Source organism: Sphaeramia orbicularis, chromosome 1 (assembly GCF_902148855.1).
Source record: "Sphaeramia orbicularis chromosome 1, fSphaOr1.1, whole genome shotgun sequence".
In the NCBI taxonomy this organism is placed as follows: Eukaryota; Metazoa; Chordata; class Actinopteri; order Kurtiformes; family Apogonidae; genus Sphaeramia; species Sphaeramia orbicularis.
The window spans coordinates 48010108-48030669 of record NC_043957.1 but is presented as its reverse complement, the minus strand read 5'-3'; the positions used below and the strand labels follow the sequence as shown (position 1 = coordinate 48030669).

General features: G+C 40.4%; 1 protein-coding gene across 1 annotated transcript in view; it reads right to left on the bottom strand.

The window, feature by feature from the left end:
• The window catches only part of cntln (centlein, centrosomal protein), a 108917-nt gene that overhangs the window by 34955 nt on the left and 53400 nt on the right, over nt 1-20562 (bottom strand). The window contains 6 exon segments of the mRNA XM_030148872.1: nt 4611-4856; nt 4859-4879; nt 5229-5314; nt 7488-7570; nt 12340-12869; nt 14583-14680. Coding sequence (XP_030004732.1) covers nt 4611-4856; nt 4859-4879; nt 5229-5314; nt 7488-7570; nt 12340-12869; nt 14583-14680 — 1064 coding nt within the window.

Sequence of the window (20562 nt, the reverse complement as noted above, 5' to 3'; positions counted from 1 at the left end):
TGACACTTACATGGACTGAATAATGTGGGTCCATTAGGCAGGGAGAGAGGACAGCCATCTCTCTTTCCTCTGAGTAGTGGTCTTACTGATGCTGATACCCAAGTGATACCCAATCATTAACAGGATAAATAAGGAAACAGAGCCTGCAGGATCAGTCGCACATGCTGCTGTGTGTACGAGCACATGTCACACATGGACACACGCAACAACAAAACTGAATATACCAACATAAATCAACATGGAGAGAGAAAAGCAATGTTGTAGAGAAAACACAGAGTTTTTTTTTTAACATTATCGCAAACCATATACTCTGTATTTGTCCTGCTGACACACTATTTTTGTGATATGTGTGCAATAATAATGAGAAACTGAAGTTTGGCAATTTCATTTTCAGGAATTAAAAGAAAAGCACTGATTCATAAAAGCTAAAAAGATAGAATGAAAGAAAGCATTGACATCTACTGAGTCCCTTTGTTGACGTGAGAAAAAAAAAAAACGTGGCCACGAGATACAACTAATGCCTGACCACAAGACAATTCACCTACAAGATCACTGTACAATGTAGCACACTGATTTGATGGTCTTACCAACATGGAACACCTCAATTTGATTTCATTTTATTTTCACCTTGGTATGAACTACCGTGATACACTTCAATGAAAGTTATGGCCGTGCATTACTAACTCATGGCCACGCATTTGCATTTTTTTCCTCACATGTCACCATGTGGGGCTCTGTAGACTCTGTAGAAATCAAATAAGATTTACAAAACTATATGGACCATTGTTTAGTAAAACTTGCATGTCATATGAAGCCATTTTATTCTTCTACACTCTGAACCATGAACACTGGGAGGCAACACAAAAAAATAGGACCAATGGTCCTGTAGTCCAACGGCATATTTAAAGGAATTAACTGGCATTTGTTTGACCTTTCGAGGTCACTCAAGGTCAAAGGTCATGGCACCAAATGAAAGCCCATATGTGACTTCCCATTTATTGCCAGTAGTAATTCTATCAATGTCTTCAACTGCTTTCAAATTATAGCACTTTGAAATGTGTCCCATTATAAACCAATGGGGATTTTTACATTTTCAAAAATTCATAAAAAAATGTAAAAATCTATATTTCCCACTTCTTTTAACAAATGTGGTAGACCTTACCCCAAAGATGTTCCACAACAAATATCAAGTCATTCTGACTCATGAAGATTCTTGAAAATTGTCTGACAGACGGACAGATGGACGGACACCAACTGATACCAATAGTCCATCAGACCCTTCAGGCCGTTGGACTAATGAAGTGATTTCACCTGCAGATCTACTTTGTTTTTCAGCGTACATGCTGCATTGTTTGAGGTAGTTTTTATTTAGTTTTCATGGTAAATTTTCATAAAAAAATTTCACTTAGCAAAATGTGTTAATACTGTTAGTTGATTGTCTTAATTACCTACAATAATTCAGATGCATGTACATCCAAAGGTAAATGCCTGTAGTTTTTTTTAATTCTGAGCTACATCTATTGCCCCAATTTAATCCTACTGTAATCCATGCCCATTACATGTAAGGGGAGGGCAGGACAATCCACACTGGAAGAACTGAGGCCTGTAAATCTGGATGTCACAGTACATCAAAAAGTAATGTCTGAGTCAGGTAGATAATCCATGCAACTAAATGATCCTGTATTTGGATGATGAGCGTGACTAGTATATTTTTTTTTCATGAGCTAGACTTGATAGGAATAGGAAAGTATGATTCACCTGTCACCTGAGTTTCCTTTTAAGCTGCCTAAGCTATGTTATGGCTTAATTCTGGTTTGTTATGGGTTATTGGGAAGGAAAGAGAAAGCAACTACAGAAATCTTTACTGCAGGTCTGAGAGTTATGATATGTTCTGTTGCTGCAAAAAATGTCATTGTTAATAATAGGGGTGTGCCAATATATTGATTATTAGATTCATCGTGATGCGACACGCGACAATTCAATAACGATGCTCAAAAACGATTATTTTTCATAATTACTAAATGACAGGAACACAACCACAGTGCGCAGCAGGAAAATAAAAGCGGCGCATGCTGCCCAGATGCCTTATGGAACGGACCAGGAGGAACACAGTAAAACCAACTCAACTGTTTGGCTACAGTTATAGAAATTCAGATTCACCCATTAGGTTTAAAAGCTAGCGTTTGGACGTAGGGCTGTCCTGCTCTGATGCGAACGTCGGAGCGCAGATACAAACTTCTGAACCAAAAGTATTTTGCCTAGAAAGCAGTTCCCAAACTGTACAATGAGACCAAAACCAAAGTAGTGGAATCACTGAGGAAAGCATGTAGGATAACTCTGACATGTGATGCATGCTTTGATTGTGGACAGCAAAATATTTAGTTTGTTGTGGGATTTATGCTGCTCTTTGAGGATTTTGTTTGGATATCCTTTATTATGACTGAATAAGCTAGTGCTTGTGTTGGTTCAGATTGAATTTGCTGTTTTCTACATTTTTCTACAGAAGCATGTGTGTATGGAGGGTCTGAGAGTTTGAGTGGGTTCCTGAGGAGCTTCTGAGGGCACAGAAAAACTAAAGAAGCAATTATTTATTTTTTATTAGACTTGTACAGAAATCTGTGAAAACCACTTTTGATTGAAATAAGTCTTATTTATTTCTAAAGACACTTAATTTATTTTCCTAAAAAAATGTGGACTTCATTCCACCAAAGTTTTTTTTGTACTGTTAATAGGTATATATTTTTGAAAAGTATTGCTTTTGATAAAGCAAATGCTTTGCAGGTAAGTGGAAATCTGTTTTTGTGAATAGAGCAGCTTTTACTGTATATGCCAATGCTACCTTTTTCTGGTTGGTTCCCTGGTGGAATATATGTTGGATCATTCAGTGGTTACACAGAAATAAAAGATAATGGAGGCAAGTTTGTTTGATTACTTGAATTTATAGATACTGACAAATATACCTCATTTAGAAGTATGAAGCAGCCACAGAGGGAGAAAAAAAATTATGAATGGGGAAAAAAAGATGCATCAAAAATTGTTTTAATCAAAAAAATCATTATTATTGTGATAATTGTTGATTAATCGAATTGTAGCACACTGAATTGTAATAGAATTGAATTGTGAGGTGCCTTAGATGGCACACCCCTAGTGGAAAACGTGGTTCAGGTTGTGATAACTGGTGACTTATGACTCATGAGTGTCATCATGATGCAGCTCTATCCCTCTGTCATGTTATTTGTGTGGGGAATGAAAATGTCACCTCAAGTGAAGTTAAAAATGCACCTATTGAAACATTAACAAATTAAAAATTAAGTTCAATCAGATGATATAGAAGGGGAAAATAAATAGACACAAAAGAAAGTAAAAAAAAAAAAAAAAAAAAAGAAGGTAGGAATTAAGAAATGTAAGGAAGGAGGCAAGGGAAGGACAGAATGGCCTAAGGATTTAGAGACAGAGCAACACAAACAACTTTCTGTGAAACTGCCATGCAACTTCTCACATGATGGCCCCTGTGGAGGCTGTCCTAAGCCAATTACCAGCAGAGAGTTTTAGTTGGAGAGTTGGCCAGGACCGGCTGGAACAAGCCCAAAGTCCATCACCTCTTGCCCTTTCCAGAGAGGGCAACAAGACCCGGCTTTGGCCAGTCAGCCTGCTGCAGACTTTCTCCGGTGAAGCGGCATTAATACTGCAGGAGGAAAGTGGAAACAAACAGGAAGACAACAATCCCTTGTTCTGTCCACTCATTGACACAGCAGTGTGTGTATGTGCATACATGTGTGCCTTTACTGCTGTGTCTGAGGTCTCGTCGGGCCTCTGCAGTCAGATGCCTGGGTGGGAGCACAAGGGCCACTTCCAGGGTAGCAACAATATGAAGCCTGCACTCTGACCTGTGTGTACAAGTCCAGTGTACTGTAGCTGTACTATTCCACACAGTAAATATACAGACACAGACACTCAGAGAGATGCACCTAATCAGCTGTCCAGTGGGCCTTTGCTGGCTACAGCCATGTCAGAAAAGAAGTCTCCTGTCTGAATTAACGACTGTGTCTGCCTAGGCCTTACTGCAATTGTGTGTCTATGTTGGTGTGTTCATGTTGGTGTGTACAAGGACAGGAAAGATACTGTTTAGGGGCCAAAGTGCTTGGTGTTTTATTTATAGTCTGAACCAAGTATAAGAGTTTTCTACCTGGAGGCAGGTACTAAATAACTAAATGGGTGTGTGGCAGTGGACATGATGAAAACCAGTCATCGTGTGTGTCTGTGCACGTGAGCACATAAATTTGAAGAAATAGTGGGAGTGACACAGATTGTTGTGGAGCTTGTTGAAACATTCAGCAGGAGAAGACAACAGCCGAGGCGGAGTAAGAGAGAATCTGCTCCTCTCTTCTGCTCCACGGCGCTGACCTCCACAGGCGAGAGTGGGCCTGTCAGCCACACTTATTAAGCATGATAAGGGCAAAGGACCTGCTACTGCTGCACTCTCAGCCCTCAGCAAGTACAAAAGAACCACAAAAAGAGAGACAAAGACAAAAAAATAAAGAAACTTCCACATCCTTACAACTGGCTCCCCTCTTTACTCATCTGCCTGTTTTTTTCCCAAGTTTATATACCTGTGTGAGCTGCTTGCTGCTGCAGAGTTTCTCGGTGAGGGAGTTGAGTTGTGCCGTCATCTTCTCATTGGCCCTCTGCAGCTCTCTGGCTGATAGAACAGCGTCTTTCCTGGCGCTTCGCAGTATGTCAATGTGACGCTGTAGGGACTCGATGCGCTGCTGCAGAGAAGAGGAGGAGCAGTGCTGGGTCTTCGTCAACATCTTCTTCCTCCTCCACCTCTTTTCCTCTCCTCTCTTCCCATGTTCCCTGAGCTCATGCTGTTTATCGTCTAACAGGAGGAAGTACATACAGGCACCTCAGAGTTGACAAGTACCTAGAAAGACTCCAATTCCCTATTTAGAAGCTACTGCTGGGAAACACCAATGCAGTATGTAAAAGTGTCTTTGTGTATGCACAAGTGAAAACTGTGATATATTTAACAACTTGAAAGATGTACATTTTCATTTTATAAATAATTCAGGAGCGTCAATTTCTGAAAAAAAAAGCTTGTTAACTTCTGAAATACTTGTTTCTGATCAACAGCATGTGCATACATTGAATGTTCTTCCTGCTTCAATTAATAGTCGATTAGGTTTTTGTAGTTTTGCATGGATGTGAAATAGGAAAACTTGTGCTACCTTGGGCCAGAACATCAGGTTGCTTTCTGGTAGATTCTGCTTCTGGTGATGTTTTCGATGTTTGAAATCAGTGCACACCTGTAGGACTGCAAGGGGAGAAAAGTCTGACTGATGAAAAGCAGGTGTTTAATGTAACACAACTGGTTGACATGTTGCACGTCTTGAAACGCAGCTGATAATGACACTATGATCACAGACTGCGCGCTGTTTAACGCGACAAGACAAATCACCCTGTGCTTTAATAATTCACCTGAGCGTGTTCAACCGACTTTCGACTTGAACACTTCTCAGCAAGGATATTACTCCTGACAGATGCTTGCAAATGCTGCCTTTGTTCAATCACTGTCTAAAAGCCCTGATTCATTCCTGTGACATGTGTGCGCATGCATGTGTGTGAGCGCACAGCCAGTTGCGCTTACATGTGCGTACGTGTGACCATCTCCCAACTGCACCATCGTTTGTAGTGACATCAAAGAAACCCCACGGCACCCTCCTTCCTCTATACCTGTTTCCTTTGTATGGAGGTCAGGTAGGATTGATCAGTGCCAGGTTTGATCACACACGGTGCTTTGCAGAGAGGATAGAAGTGATGAACCCTCTGCTTTGTGACATGGTACACCATGCAGGGCCGGGGCTGTCATAGCAATGAGCCTGAGAGTAGCTGATGGGCACATTTAGTCGAGCAGGAGTGAAAAAAACTAAAGGGGATCTACTCCTAGAGTGAGGGTCCTGACAGCTCCCTGTCTACATGTGAAACAACAACCTTCTCTTCCTTCTCCACATTCTACCTTCCTTGCTTACCCTCCTCAAGAAATGAGAGAGAGAAGAGAGAAAGCAGGCTATCTTTAAAGGTCTCCCTCTTTTCTCTTGTCTTGACGGACATATCTCTCTGGGGTTTGCAGCTGCCATGTCCTGCTGAGAAACAGTTTGATGTGGACAAGTGCAAGGGTCTAGGCCTATTGATTCATGGTGTTGAAAAGAGCACGGACAAGAAGGAGCACCGACAATGCACACTGGGAAGCCTTAGTGACGACACAAACTAAGGTGAAAGATAGTGAGGCATGGGCAAACCACGCAAATAATGTTACAGAAGTACTCAACGCTCATTATCCACCTGGTGCCTCTTAGACAAGCCTTAGTGATATAGTACCTATAGAGAGAGTTGATTCAGCCATGTTCATTTTTATGCCCTCAGGATGTCTGTGGGTAGCTCAAATGAATCCATACGTATTGCATATCAAATTGCACCATTGTACATATGTCCAAAATACATTTTAATATTGATAAAAAATGTCATGTCTACTCTTCTAAGCACAAAGATCTAAATCCGTAACAAATATTTACTTTCTTATAACACAACTTTTGAACTATTGTTTTATTAATGAGTACATTTAAATAAATTTCTGCATGACAATTAAAGTCTTGCAGTTGTAAACCTCCACTAACTATCCAAGTTGTAATTTCTATCTACGTCCGGCCAGATAATATAATCATCATATAATATATAATGATTTTGAAGACTTTGATAATAACATTGACAATAAAATAATAATAAAATTCTTAGTAAAAATTCTGTTTTCACATTAGATACTCTTTTACCAAGGAATGTGACAGATAATAACACTATGATGTTACAGTGAAGTTAACCTTTGATCCTTTGGATATAAAATGTCATCATAAAATTTCAATATAACATTGTTTTCGAAAATAACAACCAAAGAGCATCATCACAAGTTTCCCTTATTGGTCGGTTGTTAATTTGTTAAGAACGACAATGCTTTCTTACTGTACTGCAGCTTAATCTAGCATTGTATGCTTCACCTTTAATAAACACAAATATTTTATTATAATTCAGTAATCTATATTACACCCTGAAGGCTCATGCCAACACATGTTGGTGTGTTTTTAACTCCAGCCCCAAAGAATTGATCTACAGGCCCTCATGAAATAAAGGCTTTTCATAATTTCTAATCTTTCCAACCAAGTGAGAACCTAGATTTTTTTTTTTTTTCTAATCTACTTTACTGCTCTAATATTACTTGTACTTCTACATTAGACACTCCAGGAACTCTTGCAGTATTAGAATAAAGTCAAAAACAACAAACCTGAAGTGTCAGACCTTGCAGATACTGCACTCAGATACACCTAACTAATCACATAAATAATTGCATCAAACTATACATGCTATGCCCAAAATTAACAACTGATGAGAGACATTTTTTTTTCCAAATGTGATTAAAAGCATGAGGGAAAACAAACCTTTCTCTTTGCTTGGTTTCTGTGAGTGGCAGTCCTTGAAGGTACACCCATTGAGACTGTCAGAGTATTCTTCACTGCTGTCACTGTAAAGAAAGGTAAGAAAGGTTATCACAGGCCAGAAGTTGAACCCACAACCCTGGTTCTGAAAGTACCACCCTTGGACAAAATCCAATTTACCTTTTATGGTTGATTTAGTTGACATCAAGCAAAAATATGTGTACCCCCCACCCCCTCCTTCCAACAGAAAATCAATGTCCCATCCAATTTCTGAGCTGGAAGTGTAAATGTGGGTGTAAATTAAGTGAAAAGCTGCAGTGTTCTGGTGCTGATGGTGAATGCATCAACATGTATGAGAGCGGCTGTGGCCTTCATTAGCCCTCTGTGTGTGACAGACGTGTGTGAGAGGCACGGCTGAGCGGAGCCAAGCAAAGTTGCATCTGATGGACACACGGTAAGGGCTTCCTGAGACACACACACATACACATTCACACACACAGGTTTATTGACAGTGACCTTTGACGTGAAGGTGGAAGCCAGTGACATTTACGCTGGCGGGTTTATTAAGGTGGGGCCTGGCAGAAGCAGCAGAGGTAAAGACCACAGAGAGAGAGGATCTAACTGGAACATGACAGGGCTGGGGGCTAGTTAGGTTAAAACTGGCCTGGAAGGGGCACAGGGACTGGAGAGGACCACTAATCATCGGCAGAGAGCCGATGACTGCAACATTTAATGAAAAATTATGTGCTTTATGCAGGTGACACAGCTATGCAAGACTAAAATACAGATTAATACAGTTATTCACTTAAACATACTTTAATTACATGACACACACATACTTAAATGGACAAACACGGTACTCAGCATACTACTGTGCTCTTACTTGTTTATAGTTTCAACAGCAATTATTATAACTTGTATGCACAAGGCCATGAAACTGTCTCCAGGGTTTACATATATAGTTATAACAATGCTGTGCTGGCATGTTATGGTGATTCAGGAATGTTCAATCTGTGTGTAGAATACATGTGCATACACAGTATAGAAGAATGTGTGTGCATTTAGTGACCAAATGTGAACTTGTTCTGGTAAAACATAAGTGAAAGGGAACAAGGGAACATGTTTCAAAAGAATTTGGTCAACCTATAATTGAATTGATTGAATTAGGGGATAGGCAGGTAGCATCAGGGGGTTAGGCCAGGTTGCGTCAAAAAGTTACAGGTATTATTAATTTAAAGAGACATTACATACAATAGGCGAGGTTGTGATTACTTGTGCATCTTCACGTCCCATTTCTCTGTCCTCATGCACTGGTCAAAAAGCATTCATTTTTGTGATCTCACTGCACCAAGCTTTGTTAATTCTGCTCCTGACAATGAACACGGTGCCACTTGCAGGGAAACCTAAACTTTTGCTCAAGTTTGTGGACTTCTGCTTCTCTGATCTATGCTGATTCGATATTGTGGAAGCCATTCATGCGGTACACAGGCTAATAAAAAGCACCTAGCTCAATATGGCACAATCCAGAATTAAACCAACAGGAAATCTCCTGTAAACCATGTATGGCAAGAGATAAAAATTACAAGAATTTTGCAAATAATTCAAGATAGAGAGATTCAATCCTCTGAGGACACTAGTAGGAGATACACGCTGAATATAAATCTTATTTTATAGCATGCACAATTAAAATTAGTTTTAACAAAACTCCCAAGACTATTTTGATAACAATACTGAGGACTGATAAAAATGTAGATCTTCAGCATTACACAGATGTATGGTCTCAGGTGTGTATAAGATCTTGATTCAGTCCTCCTCCAATCCTAACATTCAGACTCAGCCCTAGTGGGAACAAGACTTAGGGTTCCACACTCTCCGACAGATTGGGAAAGAATGTGGAGAGGCCCTGTAGTAATTTCTAAGTCTGTCAGATACAGAATTATACAAATGAAGATCCTTCACAGAGCATATATTACTCCATCCAAACTCAAATAGAGCTCCTCTGATCTCTGCTGACATGGTTGTAGTCAAGTGAGAACTTTTGGTTCATATGTTGTGGCCTCCTCTGGTGGTGAAGTCCTTCTGGACAGAAATGGTATTTAATACTGAACATATGAGTTTTCTTCTGTCCTGCTGTTTGTTTGTTAGGGCATAGGGCTACACAGTTGAAGTCCAAAAGAGATTGGAAAATAGTTGGTATAGCATTTTTGGGTGCTAAAGAATGATTTTTTATCAAAGTGGAAATTAGGAAGCCCAAAGTGATTTTCAACAGGAAAATTACATTTTTAAATTTTTGGATGTTGATATGGAACGTTCAGGTGATATGAGTGGTGGTGATGAATTTGATACTGGTATAAATTTAGATCAAGTTTCGAAGAGAGTTTCTGCCATCGCATGTTTGCAGATTAATGAAGACCTAGAAGCCCCATCTGTGAGTATTCTGAAGCCTTAGTATCCTTTTTACACAATACATTATAGGATTGATTTGAGGAGAAATAGTGTATAAATACTGTGCTGTATATCTACCTCCTGTGTTATGTGCTGAAGTTTTATTTGTGCTATAGAATATAAATGAATTAAACGTGCACAGCACCATGGATCATTCTGTCACATTTATGTTGTAGATTTAAGTCTGATAATAAAAAATTGAAAATAAATAAATAAATAAATATTAAAAAATAGCTAAAAATCCAATTTTGCATTGGTGCCAAAAAAAGAGAGAACGCTAGTCTTTGTTTGCCTATCATGTGGTAAAAGAGGTTAAAGTTGTCAACATTAAGTTAAAGTGGTGGATTAATGCACTGTATTGCCAGGTTTGGCAGAAAATTGGGTGGCAGCAGGTTAAGAATAATAATCCCTGACTTACATATCACTACAAAAGAACGGTTCAGTTGCTTTATGTCACAGAACTATGTGAGTCATGGCCAAATGCGGTTAACCTTTGTTGTTTTTTTCCTTCAGGAATTCATTTAGTTTAATTTAACATTTATTTAATCAGGCAGCCCTGTTTTGATTAAAACTTTCTTAGATGACAGAAATAGTAAGAAGAAACCTTTACAAAAAACACAACCAACAAATAAGAAAGCATGCAACAATTAAGAAAAGTAACTATCTTATCCAGTAATGTGCTGTCCAGATGATCAGGTGCATACCAAATCACGTCTTCGTAAGAGCTCACTAGATATAGGTAAAATAGAAAAATTCAATGTGATTAATAATACTCCTCTCCAGGCACCCTGTTCTAATTCTGTCCAGAATTCAACAAAAACTGCTGATCTGCTCAAAATGGTCAGCTGCCTCCAGCAGTTCAAAACCTGAGTGAGAGAGCCACAGGCAGCGAGAGAGAACAGGAAAAAAACAAAGACTTGTCAGAAGCCTTAACGTGTTTTGACATCTTTATTTGGCACTATTTAGGCCCAAAACCTCTTGTAGGCAGAAATACTGTATTTCTGGGAGTGCTAGATAGACATATTGCTGAAAGAAGACCCCTGTGAGAAAAGAGACGCAGAAGGCTTTACAGTAACAACTCAGTTGACAGGGTGCCTTAAATAAGACACATCTCAGTTTAGACCCCCTTCCCCACAAATCCACTTAGATCCTTCTCTCAGGTAAAGCGTATTATTATGACTACTGCTTATTAGCCACATGGAGAGGCATTAGGAAAGCAGGGCATAGCTGCACCCAGTCGCTGTTTAAACGGCCTCATGTGGATAGAGCTGGAGTGGATTACAGTCTGATGAATTAGTTGGTGAAGAGATAGCGCGTTAGAGGTAGCACTGGTGGAGAGACGTGAGTGAATAGAAAAAGGCATACAGGGAGAGAAAGTGAAGGGAAATAAATAGCTCTGAGTGTTTGAAATCAAATCATTCCAACCATCACTCAATAAATGTTGGCTCAGTGGCTTTTTTTTGCATTAAAACATACATGAAATAATACTGTCGATGGTTCTTAATTTTAGAGGGTGTTAAACAGCTTGTAGACATCTGGTTACTGAGCCGAGTAGGGTCATTCAAAATTTATCTAACTAAATTAAGGCCAAGGGAGGAGAAGGGAGGGTGGGTGAGATGGAAAGGAATGTTTTGTGTGTATAGTGGGTGTAGGGTGGGGGCTAGAGGTGGCTGGAGGAAACGCGGTTAGCGCGCATACACGTTTGTGAATTGGACATGCCACAAGATAACTGAAATGACTAGAAAGAGGGTGGGCTTTGCTTCCGTACATGTATGAGTGTGTGTGTGTGTGTGGTGTTGTGGGTAGAGTTGGTGAGTGGGGTGGTGTGTTTTTGGGGGTTTGTTGTGTGGTGGATGGGTGTGTGTGTGTGGGGGGGGGTACTTGCAGGGGGATCCTTAGTGCTGTCAAAGGGGGGGTTAGTGCATATGCAAAGGGACCAGTAAATTAAATCAAACTGCCAAACTGTCAATTTCGAGGTAGCGTGGACTAGTGCATGAAAATGGCATCACGGACGGTATTCAAGCTTTGGCGGCCCCCTTATCCCTTGGCTTTTCTGGCATTGGTTCAACTTGTGTGGAGAGGTGGCTAATTTTTTGCATGCAAAATTTCAGTCATAAGCTCCAAGCAAGGCGTCCCAGGATATTTCAAAGGATCTACAGTAGTTTCCCCCTCCTCTCTCCTTCTTTCTATCACCCTTGCTCACATTCTCTTTTTGGCTTCGAATACCAACTAGACAGACGATGAAATTCAATCACCCATTTGCTTATGCTTTGCATATGCGCATTGTCCCCTCGATGCTGCGTGGGCCCCCCACAATTCAGCCGGCCCACCCTCTCAAATCCACCTACCTAAAAATAATGAGGCGGGAGACAGTGTGAATAAGTGCATCGTTGTGTGTGTGTATCATTACCTATCTGCGCTCATGTCCTCCCACTCATCCTTGGAGGGACTGGGGCTGCGGCGTTGCCAGCTGATGGCTTGATTGGGACTGACTGTTCGGTGGCTGCGCAGGTGTATCGGACCTCTGCGCTTGGCTGTTTTGAATTTGACCTTGCTGCTAATGTTATTTGCAATCCCGCCAGCCCGTGATGGCCCTGCTGCACGATTCCTATAGAAGTCCCTGGCTGCTCGGAGAATTCCAAGCTCTTGCCTCAGCTTTAGCAACTTGTGATGAAGCTCGGTAGCTTGTTTTTGGGAGGCAACCAGTCGGTCTTCTAGAGCCATGATCTCACTGCGATGCCTTTCCCCCTGGGCCAGGGCCTGGGCCTGGGCTGCCTCTGAACGGAAAGCTTCCTGGGTTCTCAAATGATCCAGGGAGGTTTGGAGTTTGCAGCAGTTGTACGCCAAATCTTCATTGGCCTCAAGTAACTTCTCTTTTTCTTCTCTCAGCTTCTCCGTCTCCTCCTCCAGGGACATCATCCTCCGTTCCAGCTGCTCAATCTGAAAGGAACCAAAGATATGGGGTCTCAGTGGTACAATATAGTCAGATTTTTACCCATGTATATGCATCATTTTTAACATAAAAGGGTTTTTCCAGGTTTCAATAACTTAAATTTAAGACTTTAGAAGAGTGTTATGGAGCCAGAAAAATATTGGATAATGCCAAGTGTTTGCTGAGGGTTTTTATGCAACTTGCCATGCAACTCTAATGCCTTTACACACAAATTTGAACATTTATAGAGGGTTTCAAAGTATTTTCACGCACTAAATCAAATATATTTTTTAAAACCTATGTAAATCATATTTTAAGGCCTAAAATTCAAAAACGTGTAATGTAAGCACACAGGCATTGCATACATTCACATAGAGTACATAATAAACATTTAAGACTGTTTTGGGAACCTTTCAGAAATGCTGAAATCTTGAAAATACTGCTCTTTCATTGCTTGTCCACTAACCTGTAACCTTTCATTCTGGAGAATTCTACATAGGGGAAATTACTAGAGAGAACAGCCCTCATTTAACATGTGTGGTAGCACGCATGGAGTGGTTTCTAGTAACAGACATTTTCTCCTGGGAGTATGTGCTGTGTGGATGTTTAAACCACTGAGGGGGGCGACACCCTCTGTCTGGCAAAGTTATGGCCATCTGACTGGCACCACTTCACCCTGATCACCCTTAACTAGACAGAAACCAGGAGCACTTAGTCTATTTGTTAGCTCTTTGGTGGAGACTGTTTAAGCGAACATTGGATGCCTGCTGGGTTTGTGCCTCTAGGCAATTTTTCCCCTTTATTTGGTTCTCACTCTGACTGCTGGTGAAGCCTGGTACCTTTCAAACAAAATTAGATGCCTATCCATATTCTTGATGATTCACTGCCCTGAAAGCAGAAGGGGGGGGGGCTATAATCTAATGCAAGAGGGGCTTTTAATAGCATGGGTGTACAAGGGAGTACTATCTACTAACAGCTTCAATCAAAAAAATTATGGTAATCTAGTGATTTTTGAGTGACACCCTGTGGTGAGTGATCTGTCCAAAAGATCATGTCACAATGTTTTTCATCACAATATGATCCAAGGTTTGAACTGTGATCTTTAATCTCACCTTTGAAATGTACTGAACCAGAGATTAATGTCTCTATTTTCAATAAAGATACCACAATTTCCACGATTACTAGTTTGGTATTAAAATAATGTTTAATACCTAGGGTTAGTAGATAATTAGAGATAACAAGGAGGTCTAAGTTGCATCATTTAAAAAAGTCAAATATTTGTTTTTATAAGGATAATAGACAATGACATCTTAGTCCAGCAATCTTCTGATGACACTCAGCATAACAGTGGAGAATGACTGTACTGGAAAAGTATCTGTGGCTTTACTTTGCATGGCAATACCTATGATTGTAATGTCTGTGTGATCATTTCATCACCTACCCCTAATTTTCTTTTCTTTATCCCACCTATTATTTGTAGTTGTCTGAAGCCATTTCAAAATGGGAAACTAATTTCCGACACTTCCCCCTGACTTGGAAATGTCTGCTTACACTTGTAGCTTTGACCAATGGAAAATCTGCCATGAATGACAACACTGTTAGCTCCTCATTGAAAAATTCACACCAAAATGTCTGAAAGGCATTGTGCTGAAGTTATGTCTCTGTCGGGTTTCTTTTATTGGTGATGACAAAGAACACTTAGTAATGGCATAGTACTGTACCTTTTTAAATGACTCTTCCATTCGCTCAGAAGAAACAGAAGGCTTTTTTGGAGTGCTGCTTTTGACCCGAGGTCGCTTTACCACTTTGTGAAGCAATTCTGCATAAGGGAACAAAGCTCATTATTGTGACATAATGTGTCAAACTCAGGCTGCTCAATCAATAGAATGATAATAAAATGGGTAAATTAAATCAATTAGCATTACTAAGGTGCAATTTCCTTCCTGAGGTCCAGTTTCTTTTCTTCCTTCTTTTGTCAGTCCAATCAGAAGGAAAATAAAAGCACTAGTGCTGTTTGCAGGGACTGAAAATTTTCACTGCAAAAAATTCTGAACCCTGTTTCAAATCTCTTATTAAGAAGTGTTTTTTTCCATTCGATTAACAATATGGTGCTTTATTTAGTCCACTAGGAAATGGAAAAACAGTGTTCAAAAGCACACAATGTTAGATGCAATGTGCAACTTCTCTCTGGGGATCTTAAACAAACGAAGAGAAGTGCTTGAATCCCTTGTGAACACACAGCCCCAGGCTGCACTGCTTTGTAGTCCACTATGTTTCCCCAATGGATGGCTAATCTCTGCAGACTAAAATGCTGCTTTATTCCAACAACTTCAATAGTGGCCTTGGCAAAGATATGATTTAGGTTTTATGATAACAACAGAATGCATGCAATAGTCCAAATGTTTAGGGATTTAGTGCACCAACATTAATATGTGCTCACACAGCACATATCAGACCTCTGTGTCACTGTTTCCCACACATATATGCACCTCAGAAACTAGAAGCAGCTTTCCCTCTAACCTCAGTGCAACACAAAACAATATAAAAACTTTTTTTTTTTTTTACCTTTCTTTCTTTTCTGTTAAACATTCATGACAGTATGACCAAAATAATTTGTACAATGAAGCTGGAAACATTAAACATTCAGGACCTTGACTTCTCAGGTCAGTTGATCTTTTGGAGAATGCGGCAGGAAAGAGGCCATAGAAGGAGAGAGGAAAAGAAAGGGCTATGTTGTGAGGAGCTGCTGCTCCCTTGCTTTGCATTTGACACTTTGCCCAGGGAAGTTTGTTACTTTGAATTAGCTTGCTCTTTTGTCTCCCCAGCATGTCACATCCAATCAGACAGAGCACCAAATAGGACAGGAGGGCTGCCGTGTTCACTGGGTACATAACCAGGTTGGGAGACAATTATCCAGCTCCAATACTGGTGGCTTGGGAGTTGGCACCTCGGCACTACCTTGATAAAAAGATGTGGTGGCTCCCTAGTCACCCTCAGTTGGAGGAGGTCCTGGCACTGCGGCATACATTAACGTCCCTCCCACGTCTCCTCATGGGCCGCAGCACAAAGGCCCTGTTCCTTTCATCTGCTGCCTTTCGTTAGTGTGATCCTGGTGTAAGCACTTCAACCCTCCGCCCCTTTGATCGCGTCACACAGGTTCTTCAGGAGTAAATGTTGTGGCCATCCACATTTTTTTCTGATAATTAGCTTAAGCAAATTTACAAACTCAAGTTTACTTTGTTTACCTGCAGCAAACCACAATATTCAATTGAGTTGAATTGTTATGTCTATTTTTATGGCTACTTTTGTATTGTACTGTGCACATGATGACAATGGCTTCAGGAGAATAATGCACATTATGTTATCCCTAAATGAGTAGTTGCCAGGCCTTTATCGTAGTTAAGGATACTGTTAAGCGCACAGACAAACATTTACTTTCTGGATTAGGTTTTTTTGTTTTTGTTTTTTTTTTACAAAATTAATGCTTCTGAAATTCAGTCATACTAGATTAACGTTAGCTGCCCTTCCCATGAAATTACAGTGTAAAAACTCTCAGGCTCTAGTGTAACATTTACATTCAGTGGCTCACATGTTCTCTTAAACAGGCGTATTTCCTAGTATTCCCTGACAAGGCTGTCAATAGGAGACAATCCACAATTTTAATTAGTGCCATCCTTTAAATCAAACGCTTGCATCTTCAACTGACACAATCATTGGTTGTGAAGTAAATTAAAGTGATCGAGGACAGATTTGTTATTGAACGAGTTAATTAACGACACTGGTTGTAGTGGTCAGTGTTTGACAAAAGGTTGCAGATTGGATTAAAAGTGAAGTGCTTTTTAACATTAAGAATGATAAGACGAGCACCACTTGATCTCCTAATCAATTTGCAAGTTGATAAAGTCTTAATTGAGTTGTCCTATTAAATCCACTGGGAGTTACCTTATTAATTCTGCTCACACATCCACTCAGGCCAAAGGAAAAAAACATAGCTTAAAGATGCTGCCATGTTGAACATGCATGCTCTTTTACCATTATAGGTGATACCTTCAGTGTTGTTTGAAATCTTTGAAGTCTACACCTGTGGCAACATCCTTGGTTTGACATTGTATACAGAGAAAAAGAGTGGATAAAATAAAAGGGGAGTCATTGCTTCAAATTAAATTTGGGCATAGGTATTTCCAAACCATCAGAGAAAGAAAGAAAAAGACAGAAAACATTTACAAGGTGAATAAAGAATTAAGCCTACTAGGACAGTGATGCATTCTGGTCTTAAGTTGTATTGAGGTACCATATTCTGTAAAACCTAATCTCTAATAACTCAAGAGAGGTGCATTATGAGGAACACATTCACTTAAGAGACCTCTACATCACTACTCCACCCAATGGTGGTTGGCAGGTGTTTCCACTTGCCAAGCTCCTCCACTGTTAAAAGAGTCAAAACAGCATCAAATGTCTATGAAAAGCATATCTTCTGCGGAAGGATGACAAACTGGTGACGCACCACTCTTACAGTGGGGCAAAAAGTCAGCCACTGATTTTGCAAGTTCTCCTACTTAGAAAGATGAGAGAGGTCTGTAATTTTCATCAGAGGTACACTTCAACTATGAGAGACAAAATGAGAAAAAAAAATCCAGGAAATCACATTGTAAGATTTTTTAAGAATTTATTTGTAAATTATGATGGAAAATAAGTATTTGGTCACCCACAAACAAGCAAGATTTCTGGCTCTCACAGACCTGTAACTTCTTTAAGAAGCTCTTCTGTCCTCCACTCGTTACCTGTATTAATGGCACCTGTTTGAACTGGTTATCTGTATAAAAGACACCTGTCCACAGCCTCAAACAGTCAGACTCCAAACTCAACCATGGCCAAGAGCAAAGAGCTGTCGAAGGACACCAGGAAGAAAATTGTAGACCTGCACCAGGCTAGGAAGAGTGAATCTACAATAGGCAAGCAGGTTGGTGTGAATAAATCAACTTTGGGAGTAACTGTAAGAAAATGGAAGGCATACAAGACCATTGATAATCTCCATCGATCTGGGGCCCCACGTAAGATCTCGTCTCGTAACGTGGGGTCAAAATGATCATGAGAACGGTGAGCAAAAATCCCAGAACTACACGGAGGGACCTGATGAATGACCTGCAGAGAGCTGGGACCAAAGTAACAAAGGCTACCATCAGTAACACACTACGCCGAGAGGGACTCAAATCCTGCAGCGCCAGGCGTGTCCCCCCTGCTTAAGCCAGTACATGTCCAAGCCCGTCTGAAGTTTGCCAGAGAGCATATGGATGATCCAGAAGAGGACTGGGAGAATATCATGTGGTCAGATGAAACCAAAATAGAACTTTTTGGTAAAAACTGAACTTGTCGTGTTTGGAGGAAGAAGAATGCTGAGTTGCATCCCAAGAACACCATACCTACTGTGAAGCATGGGGGTGAAAACCTCATGCTTTGGGGCTGTTTTTCTGCAAAGGGGACAGGACGACTGATCCGTGTTAAGGAAAGAATGAACGGGGCCATGTATTGTGAGATTTTAAGCCAAAACCTCCTTCCATCAGTGAGAGCACTGAAGATGGAACATGGCTGGGTCTTCCAGCATGACAGCGATCCCAAACACACCGCTCGGGCAATGAAGGAGTGGCTCCGTAAAAAGCATTTCAACGTCCTGGAGCGGCCTAGCCAGTCTCCAGACCTCAACCCCATAGAAAATTTGTGGAGGGAATTGAAAGTTCGTGTTGCCCAGCGACAGCCCCAAAACATCACAGCTCTAGAGGAGATCTGCATGGAGGAATGGGCCAAAATACCAGCTACAGTGTGTGCAAACCTGGTGAAGACTTACAGGAAACGTTTGACCTGTGTCATTGCCAACAAAGGTTATGTTACAAAGTATTGAGTTGAATTTTTGTTATTGACCAAATACTTATTTTCCACCATAATCTACAAATAAATTCTCTAAAAATCCTACAATGTGATTTCCTGGATTTTTTTTCTCATTTTGTCTCTCATAGTTTAAGTGTACCTCTGATGAAAATTACAGACCTCTCTCATCGTTCTAAGTAGGAGAACTTGCAAAATCAGTGGCTGACTAAATACTTTTTTGCCCGACTGTATATTCTTAGATTAATGGGTGCTTCTATGAAACTGGTCCCTAAAAAACAGGACATGGGGGCTAAAAATTCAAACCAGATGTAGACTAATGTTTTGAAGCAAGTTTGGAAGCACTTTGGGTCTATTTCAAAAAATACATATTTACTGAGAGATAAAAGAGAAACTATTTTTCATATAAAACACATTTTTATATTTTTTTTATATTGTTTTTTATACAAAAATCCGAAGGTAACGCAGTGAAAAGAACACGAAAATTACATGATTTTTTTGAATATCTTTTTATTCTCTCACAGGTACATATTGGCCCGAGTGTCCAAGTGTCTCACAAAAATGACCACCGTTGCATAATCACTCACGATTTATTTGTGTTTAAATGGGCAGGTTCTGTATGTAACACGAGTAGACACAATGGGTTACATGTGAAACCTAGAATGAGACTGCTGATTCATGAAAATCCCACGTCTGAATTTGAAAACCCACTAGTATCAACAAATTTAACACAGTGCCTTTATTTATAGCGGTATATAAGACCATTTCTAGCCATGTGTTTCAGATTAAATGCAGTGACACCTAGGTAGCTTTTCCTGTCCCAATTTTGGTCCTATTTTTGGCCCTGATATTTTGGGATGGCTCAGAGCAAGTGTAGAATTTTTTTGCATTTATCTGAGGTCATCATTAGGTACATCCTGGGGGGGAATATGTCTAAATTTCTCTTTTATTATTGGGTGTAAAAAGCTGAGAAAGTGCCAGGTACCAAAATGACCCCAGTTTCATTGAAGCACCCTAATCTAAACACACACTGTAGTGACATCAGGCCAACAAAATTTTGCAAAGCTTCAAGTTGCCGCTTGCTGCTGCTTCTTTAATAGATACATCCTTTAAAATGGCTCTGGAGGCTCCTCTGGTTAAATGAGGACGGAGCACCACAGGGGGGGTGCAGTCAGGTACAATGGGCTCAGATGACTCTAATCTCCCCTTGGGGAATCCAAGGCTGTCTAATTCTTCAAGAAATCTAAATACTCGGCTGTAGTAGTGGTCAGTGGACTAGCAGCAGTAGAATCCATTTCCTTGGCAAGTGGTGACTGGGAAGTTGGACGGTGTGAGATTGTGAGTGTTGATGCAGCAGCTGGTCTGCCTGTGATCTGTACACACATATGACGAGTGGGCAGGATTGTGGGTGCATCCTTCATACAGCAGTAGGGCTTCTCCTGTTTTCTTCTTTCCCTCATAATGCCATTGCGTGGTGGCAACAGCAGTGCCAAGGAAACCAGCTGGGTCAACGCTCTCATCCAGGACACCTCATTTCTCTCCATCCATGTGCAGTGTCAGCCATCTTTCCCTCTTCTGCGAGTTAATGATGAGAGCTTTACCTACCATCTAAACCACTGCTCTGCATTCTGCAGGTTGGGCATGTTGCAGCCTGAGGCCCATTATGAACACGCTCTGAGTGAGTCTCTAAACATGAAATTCTGCAAATACCATTGATACACTTTAAATGGCAATTTGCCATTCCATGTTAGAGACACTTGGTTGTGCTTGCCTGTTGGGCAAGACAAGTAACAGTAATTTTTGTATGTGTCTGGTAGTAGT